The sequence below is a fragment of the Dreissena polymorpha genome, chromosome 11 (assembly GCF_020536995.1).
Source record: "Dreissena polymorpha isolate Duluth1 chromosome 11, UMN_Dpol_1.0, whole genome shotgun sequence".
Lineage (NCBI taxonomy): Eukaryota > Metazoa > Mollusca > Bivalvia > Myida > Dreissenidae > Dreissena > Dreissena polymorpha.
This window is the reverse complement of record NC_068365.1, coordinates 26,148,446-26,157,913: the sequence shown is the minus strand read 5'-3', so window position 1 is coordinate 26,157,913 and position 9,468 is coordinate 26,148,446. Positions and strand designations below refer to the sequence as shown.

At 35.0% G+C, this 9,468-nt stretch overlaps 1 protein-coding gene across 1 annotated transcript; it reads right to left on the bottom strand.

Moving 5' to 3' along the window:
- Positions 1–4,410: 4,410 nt before the first annotated feature.
- On the bottom strand, positions 4,411–7,278 carry LOC127850709 (SLIT and NTRK-like protein 2). The gene has a single exon (XM_052383983.1). The coding sequence runs from the start codon at positions 6,922–6,924 to the stop codon at positions 5,737–5,739; it is 1,188 nt and encodes a 395-aa protein (XP_052239943.1). The 5' UTR covers positions 6,925–7,278; the 3' UTR covers positions 4,411–5,736.
- Between the last annotated feature and the right edge of the window lie 2,190 nt (positions 7,279–9,468).

Sequence of the window (9,468 nt, the reverse complement as noted above, 5' to 3'; positions counted from 1 at the left end):
TGTTGAATACCGCACTATTGGCAAATATAATCTTAGGCGTTTAAATGTATTGAATAAGACGAAAATTACATCCCCTTTGGTATGTATGTGCCGCTTGGGGGCGCTGTAGAAGCACAAGGATATTCGTGCACAGTTGAACTGTGGTCAAGTTTTGTCACTCATCCTTGGGAACTCGCATGGTGTACATGTTATTTTATTGTTATTTGTGATTATTTCATATTATGGAAATTACATATGGAACTGAATAGTTGATAGATGTATCGAACTAAATTCATGTTGGATTAAACTGTATGATGACCGAGGAAACGTTTATTATTATACGCGCTATTATTTGATGTAAATTCTATTAGGGTTGCTAGGATGTCAAGGTTCATAAGAAACAGACAGCCGGTATGTGAGTCCCAGTGGCTAGAACAAAACAAAACAGAGTTCTGTTTGTTTTATAGGCGAAGGAGGGGTGTTAGGGAAGCATGTCCTTCTTTAAGGACATCAACTTTGTTAACATGTAAAGGGCTGTTCCCTTTAGTAAAATCTTTCAAATATTTCAATAGAATTGCGAGATCGCTTTTAGTAGATTATGCTACCTAACCTGCATTTTAGGGTAAGATATCGCTTTTCTCGAGCAATTTTCATTTTACCAGTGTCGCTCGTCAAGAGATTACACACTTAATTTAGTAGACAACTTGAATTGCGTGAGATATGTGTGACGTCGAACATATCCATGAATATTCCAGTAAACAAGTTAATTGCCATTTTAGTACAAGGTTATCCGTACTGTAAGGAGTTTTTTTTCACATTAGAAATACAGCGACAGGCCAGTCAAAGGCGATTGCTAAAGACATCATAAGAACGGACTTAAATCACCTGACTTTGAAGCAACCTTTAAGGAGACGGGCAAAGCCAAATGCGCTGTCACATTTCGAGGAGACCTTGACAGCGGCACATTTTATCCTGTCAATGGAAGGCAAAGTCCTATGAATTGTTTCTTATGTCTTAAAGCTTACTGCGGTACCGGATCGATACAAGACATTGCATACATTCCGATAGAGTAGGGTATTCTATGGGCAAATATGAATTCATTCCAAACATTTGTCATGATCAGATAGCAATTTGAGACCATCATGCAATTCTCTTTTACCGTTGTTCTTCATTATAAGCTACAATTTGCATTAATCACGAATGTGCAGTTTTACAATAATGATTAAATGAGCCGTGTTCTGAGAAAACTTGGCATAATGCATGTGCGTAAAGTGTCGTCATGATAAGCCTGTGCAATCCACACAGGCTAATCAGGGACGAAACTTTCCGCTTTTATGACATTTTTCGTTTAAATGAAGTATCTTCTTAGCAAAAATCCAATGAAGGCGGAAAGTGTCGTCCCTGATTAGCCTGTGCGAACTGCACATGCTAATCTGGGACGACACTCTACGCCGATGCATTATGGACAGTTTTCTCAGAACGCGACTCGTATGATTAAATACATCAACATATCAAAGTTGATTATCATCGCTAGATCAACTTTAACAGTTTTTTTTATTTCGACCTGTTCGTTGTTTATTCAAGTAAACTCAGCAATATGAACTACCAGAAACAAAATGCGAAAGTCAATGCTTGTGAAAACGATGCTTTAACTAACACAAACATAAATATATGTTTTGATATGTTTTGGTATGCATTAGTATTTTCATATTGAGCCAATAAATATGAGCCGTGCTCTGTGAAAAGGGGTTCAAATGCATGTGCGTAAAGTATCGTCCCAGATTAGTTTGTGCAGTACGCACAGGCTAATCAGGGACGACACTTTTTTTCTAAACTAGATTATTGCTAAGAAGACACTTTCTTTAAAGGTGTCTTTAAAGAAAAATATCATTAAAGCGGAACGTATCGTCCCTGATAAGCCTGTGCGTACTTCACAGGTTAATATGGGTCGATACTTTACGCACATGAGTTAAACCTCCTTTTCACAGAGCACGGTCCATTTAATGTTTGTATTTACATTTGCATTTTTTATGCCCCGCTTTCAGGACCGGCGGGGGAGGACGGGGAACGGGGACATGCATATTTGTCCTTCCTTTCGTCTGTCAGAATTTCGTGTCACATGTTGAAATCGATAAGAACGGCTTCTACAATGAGAATATAAATACAATTCTAAAAGTTTACACATAAACAAGTCAACTAGCGACTCACCATATCTGTGCTATGTTTTCTTTTTTTCCGGATAAATCAGAAATACATGTAATCACATTATTAAGAGAGTTGTGAACCCAATATGCATTGCGGACACCTGTCTACTTAGAGATGTATTCCTTCAAATTAATCATGCAAATGTAAATCAAGTTGTGAATATATCGGTGTATCTAAACAATCAAAGTTCAAAGTTTTTTTGCGATCGACAAAAGTACCGCGAAATAATATCTTCACCAGTTTATCAATTATATTTTTGTTTATATCGATTTTACAAATTGTAGCGTTTTTTACTTCTTCTAAATATCTATGTCATAAACAAGTGTAAATTCAGTAGACCGCTTCTCCAATAACATTTAATGAATAGCAAATGTATATAGTAAATATCTAGTTTGCGAGTTTTACGGCAATCAATTATCAGATTGTGGGCTGGTTCCACTGAATATTTAATATGTAGCTCGCGACAATTATAAAAGTGGAACCTGTCTAACCGCTCTTAACTGGCAGACCGTTGTTTGACTTTTAGGACAGATATGACATAGACTATTAAGTTTGCAAGTTATTTAACTTTCAGGTCATGGAATGCTCCGGTGAACCGAGTTGTATACACTGTTTTGCATTTTATTGCGCTTCAGTTTTAATTCATTATGCGGTTTTAACTAGTCGCGTTAAATTATCCATTCATTTTTTAACGTAAAGTTAACCGACTTAAATATAAGTTGTTTTAAATGATAAACATGTATTCGACATGTCAAGCCTACTTTCAAGACAACTTAATAATCAAAGTCCAAAACGTACTGACAATAAATACACTGAAAACACAAACACTGTATCAGTTTACACGTTGTTTGATTTTATCAAGTAGAACGAGCACCAAACATTCGTAAAAGCAGACACATTCATATTGTCGTTTATGAAAAACTGAAGAAGGGAAACTTATCTAAGTTTTGGAAAACAAGTTTAAATGAATAAACAAGAGATGCAGGGGAAGGGTAATAATGATTCCTTCTCGCATATAACATGTCTGTATAATTATGCCTTTTGTACGAATTGCATTAAACCGTATGTAGCTTTTATTCTCCTTAACTTCTGTTTTTCTCTTTTCGCATATGCAGTCTGATATTGGTGAAATAAGTGGAATCATGAAAAGTTGAAAACTTACGTCTTTTGTCACTCCGATGTATGTATGTACATCTTCTACTTATTCTGTAATACAAATCTTCGAATGCAAACTGTTCCAGGCATTTATTAAAGGATGGGAAAGCCTTTTGACGTAACTGATTCACTTGCTCTTTTTTTTAAACTCAGAAGTAAATATCTCATTTCCTACGTTTTGAATACAAAAAACAACAGGTCACCTGATATGTAGCGTTGTTTCTTTACAACGTACAGTGAAAAGATCGGATTTTTAAACATGCCTTTAATAAATAAAATCCTATTTAAATCAGTATATAAAACAAAATGTATTTTGCGATGAGATAATTATTTGCAATAAGTTTTCAATAAGCGTGTTATTCTCGAAATATACTGTTGATAATGCACGTCCCGTTAAGACATTTATTTAAAGGGAGTCGTTCAAAGTTTGCAGAATGACAATTTCCTCAATATGTTCCATATATCAAAAAAACAAACAACAACAGTGCATGCCCTTTATTCAAAAAGCAAAATACCGCTACTGACTGACAATATATTAAATCATCGAACCTGGAAACTAATACAGCGTTGTAACGCTTTTAATCGACAATTTAACAAAAACTTGTTTTACCCAAAAAGTGTGTAAATAGCCGTCCCGAAATTCAAAAGTCGTTGTGGTCTAGTGGTCGAGTGTTAGTGGTATAGTGGTCGAGTGTTAGTGGTCTAGTGGTCGAGTGTTAGTGGTATAGTGATCAAATGGTCTCATGGTAGCGCATAAGCTTTCGCTTCTAAAGGTTTTGAGGTGGAACCCCAGGCCCGGTACAGTTTTGTATCTTTTGCCTTGCTCCTACAATGATTTAAAACTATCCCAAATATTATATTGAAGTTACCAAATTCATGATTTTTTTTTCAAAAATACGAAAATCTGTCAACAAGTCCCTTAAAAATCCTTAAATGATGCATAGTGGCGTAAATAGGTGTGTTTAATTCTTTGTTCGAGGAAAATAAGACCAAAACTGTATTCATCCGGACATGAAAGAAAACGCAACGTTAAATGTAAAGCTTTACGATGTATTACAATACTCACCACTGGTCAATGTATTATTCAGGAATTTTGTAAAACAGGAAACTGATGTGTGACAAGTAATATATTGAAAATTTAATAGAAATATTGATTTCAAGAAAGTATACATTGTCATGAATATGAAATGGGAACTGTATACGCTTTGTACAAGAACTTTCTCGGTTTACATCAGATAACTTTATGTTATACAGCTTAGAAAGTAACGTTACACTTTCCGTCGCAAGGAATGTTCTGTCTATACAAGCATCTTGAAATCGATGGATAATGGGCTCACTTAATACTTTGTGTTTTTTCCAATACCAGCTCAGACATCCTAAAAATTCTTTACAGACAAGCGATGAAAAGTTAATAAATAATATACATGTATTTGACATATTGATCCAACTGCAGCTTTACATATATATCTATAATGTTATGGCGATTAATGTTTCGTGAGTGGTTTTAGTATTAATTTTTTCACATACAATGATACAATGTATTACTAACAACTGATTTTGTTCTTGTATAAACATTTCACGACAAAGCTATACATCGTTTGACTTAAGATGTACATATGCAGAAAATGTGGGCTAAATGACAAACAATGTATTGCAAAACCGTGACAAAAGCTATCCGATTAAATAAAGCAACCACGGTTTTTTATATGGTTCTTAACACGCTAATATGATGGTATAGTAAATAAATAATTGAAAAACTACAATATGTTGACTATGAAAACAAACATCTGAGTATTTTGTTATACACATATCTGATCATTTGCATTATGATTATATTAAAAAAGTGTAAAGTATTTACGTTTTATAGATTATACCTTATACACTAATATGATGATTAAAATGAATCTATTTATATTTATGACTTTTCGTGGACATTTATTTTCTTTGGTTTAACATGTAAAATAATGGTGGTATGGATGCAAGTTACGTTTAAACGTATTAATAAAAGAAAACGCAAATAATTTTGATTGCTGAGACACGTTATAGCAAATTCACATGCATATTACATAATGGACGTATAAAACAGACACAAATGTATAAAAAAAATATACACATGTAAACAGATAAATGATTTATAAAAACAGCACATATCACACTTGACAACAACCTATCACAGATTCACAACGTGTGGGTATTCTGAACACAACATATATCCACGTCATATGATCCTTAATGAAATCAAATTTCGAACACTATATTCTAAAAGTAATGTTATATAGCGTCCATCACTGAAACGACTGCGTTACGATGACACTCGAAATGCTGAATGTTCTCCACTTTATCTGTAAGTCTTGTCAGTTTTTTTACTTGCTTAATATCACAACACATTTGTACATCTTATTTATTTATTCTGTCATAAGACGGTTCACTAGCATAATAATTGGCATTTGCGTAGCCCCCTTTTCTTAAAGTTCTTTTAGCCCTATGTCGTTTGTAGATCATAAGCATCACAGTGACAATAATTAAAAATGCAACAAACATTGCGCCTGCTATAATAGCGTTAATGGAGCGAGTATGCATCGTGTGATCGCCATTCCTTCCATCGAAGCAAACAGCAATAGAAGCTTCCCCACATAGAGCCACGGCATCCAAGTCGACGATGCGTTTACCGGCAAAGGGCGTGTTGGCTCCTTCTGGGCATTTGATATTGTTTACATCCAGTGGTTGCTGGGTGGTGTTGAGCCAAGTCGCGAAGCCAGCAATCTGGCAAGTGCAGTTGAAAGGGTTACCTTCAATTTTAACTTGTTCGAGACTTTCAATGCTTTCTATGTATTTTGTTTCTTCGTCGCTCAGACTGTGAAAATTGTTGAAGGAGATATCGAGTAGCTCCAGACTTGTCAAACAGCCGTCCACAGAAAAATACGAGAATTTGTTGTTAGCAAGAATCAACGTCTTTATATTGAATGCCTTGTTGCAGAGGAAGCCTCTAAAGTCCTCTGTGACAGTGTCAAAATGGTTTGCACTAAGGTCAAGCACTTCGAGAAATGTCAAATTTGCGACATTTGGTATCATTTTCTCTGGCATGCAAAGCTTACCCATGGTGTCTGGATGATTGCAGTTGCGCATGTACATTTCTCTGATGTTGAGCAGTGGCTGGAAGACATCGCCGATGCAACGGACTGGGTTGTTCGAAAGATCTACGACATTCAAATACGGCATATTTCGAAATGCGTTCATGTCCACTGTAGATATCAAGTTTCCAGACAGATTGAGGTACACCAGGTTATCCAACTGTATTTGAAATCCACTGAATTCTGTAAGTTGGCCATTCGTTATAGAAATTCGAGTCGTCGTGTACTTGATATAAGGAGACAGTTCGTCCATATTCGTAAATCTAGCGCCTTTGCATGTCACAGCCTTTTCTTTGCAGAAACAGTTTTCAACGACATTTTTACAGCGGTCTGCACGAAGCAAAGATGTTGTTTTATCTGTCACTTCTGTTGTATTTGTCCCTTCGATTGCAGAAACGCTCCAACTACATATCAAAGTCACTAATACATTAACAAGTATTCCAACGCCCGCCATTCTGCAAGGTAGACTTCGCCGTTTACATGCTCTCTATGTTATACTCCATACATTCACTATTGATCAACGCTATTGCCGTTACGAGGCCTAAAATAGCTGTCGGTCAAGGCCAATCACGCATTCAGTAAATATGTTAATGTTATGCTCTCTGTAGGTTACGTTAACTGTCTCTGTTAATAAACATCGCATGGTGGTAAATTAACATGTTTGCTACGACAAACAAGACATTTAATTGTTTTAGTGTTTGCCCGTCGACTTTATGTCGAGTGCCAAAATATAAGTTAAGGTTTACTCGATTTAAATACCTTTAGCACGACCGTGCTAATTTTAAACCCACTCAATAATTTTAAATCAATAATCATAAACTATATTTTATGATATTTTGTTTACGGTACAAATTATTTCCAAATAAATGTTAACGATATATTCATGTGTGCATTACGAATGTTTAGTATACATATATATTTAGCATGTGGTTTAAACTGGTTTTGCGGTACAACACTCAATTGTAAGTTGAGTGGTATACATCTGTTCGTAATTTGTCGGTCACATATATTTTTCAATTTCATGCGTCACGCAAGTAGGCTTTAAAAGTGCAATCACTTGATAAGCATTGGTTGCATATTGGTTTTGGTAAATACCATTGTAAGGAGAAATTTTAAAATTAACAAGCGAGACAGATATACAGTTTTTCTTGTTCAGTTTTTCTTGTTCGCAAGATAATCTATAAGTTTTCAAATCCAAGTTTGTTTGGTAATATACGTGTACATTCACATTAAGTTTAATTTGAAGTCCACACATACAATATAGTTCATGAATATTTTACCGTGGAACGTGGAAGGTCTATATGACGTCGGTTAATCGTTAGACACAGTAAAATCAATGTCTCACTGTATACTGATCGTACATTAATTGATTTCTAATACTCTTCACGCGTACAATAGAATGCCAATAATGATCTCCATTAACGATCCGTGAACGTGAGGTATTTTTCCAATCAAGGTGAACTGACACTAAAACTAAACTAAACAAATAAATAACGCACGAACATACATTTATTATACTTTTTTTCTCGTAAGCATTCAACCAAGTCCGGAGTGCATCTTTAGTTTGATGTAAATGATACACACTTTTTAAATCTGCATGCAGGAAAATGAAAAGTATAAGGATTGGAAACGTTTCATTTTATTGATTGCCACTGGTTAGCGCTCAATGACATTTTTTCCGATAGCTTTATGGTTTTTCAAACGTAAATTTATGTTGCGGGAACGTAAATAAGCCAGTTTGAAATATCTACACAAACGAAACATTGGAACACATAAACGCAATATCGATAAGACACACATTTATTATTGCGCAAATGAATGCAATCTCGACTTTTATACTTATTTATATTATGTATTTCGGGACTTTCAGCTGAGTTTTCCAGATAAGATACGCGTTCTTTTGATTCCTGTAGACACATCATTCCAACTGAAAGCAATCAGTAACAAAACACATACGTAGTATTGGCTACACGTAGATACATCGACGTAGGAACATTATTGGCTAACTTGTACAGTGCACCGACACATTAATACACCGCTGTAACAACAAAATGGTATCTACCTTTTTTTGCTAACGTTCAAAATTTGGTCGCATAGCTTTGAACGTTAGTAGATGTAACTAGTGTATGAATTATTTTATTTTCTGTATTGACATTTGTAGCTTTGGACAATTTTGTTATTAGAGCATCGTTTCTATGCTCTTATTGTGCATATATGTTTTGCAAGAAATATTATCATACCTATTGCCACGTGGCCTTCTTACCTTCGTACCAACATCTATAGAATGTGGGTTTATCAGTAATTTGTAAATTTAACGTTGAAGTCATTTATTCTGTTAATACTGATCATTTGCGATCATGCGGCTTTTCCGTCGTTAGACTTTGGGTCTTTTTGTTATTTATACCTTAAGCATTTTAGCTAATTTATAACTTTTACCATTACGCTTTTCATTTGTAACATTAGCCATTGTGATAATATGGCATGCGTATCTAAGCCTTCAGAGGCATGCATTTATAATTCTATTAACATCATGGGGGAATCGATAATTTTTAACGTTATAATTGTTTGTCATTTGTACCTCATATCTATATTTATCATGGTGTATGGTCCTGGTAATGATGTTAAAGTGTCGTTATCGGCGTACTAACTGTTTACCCATCTTTTTACCTTAAATGACCTTTACATAACGCCAGAAGACCCGAATAAATTCAACCCATTCATTTGACTGATTTGAGCATAATACCTCGGAACAATATTATAGCAACATCATCGCGTCTTTGGAGTAATAGGATTTAACACTGCTCGGTGTAGGGAAATGCGGACTACCACCTGCGTGTTCTTTCAGGGTCAGTGCTTAGTCAGTAAATCGTCAGGGGAAGACGGAATGTGCTATTAAAAATGCCCTATGTTGATAACACAATATTGCTTTAAATAATTATATCAAATAACACGAACTTTAGGTATAGAACTTGATGAAAACATATCGGTAAAAGCAAAT

Bases quoted from the DNA above. Each gene is read 5' to 3' on its own strand.
- LOC127850709 (XM_052383983.1), bottom strand. From the start codon at position 6,924: ATGGCGGGCGTTGGAATACTTGTTAATGTATTAGTGACTTTGATATGT.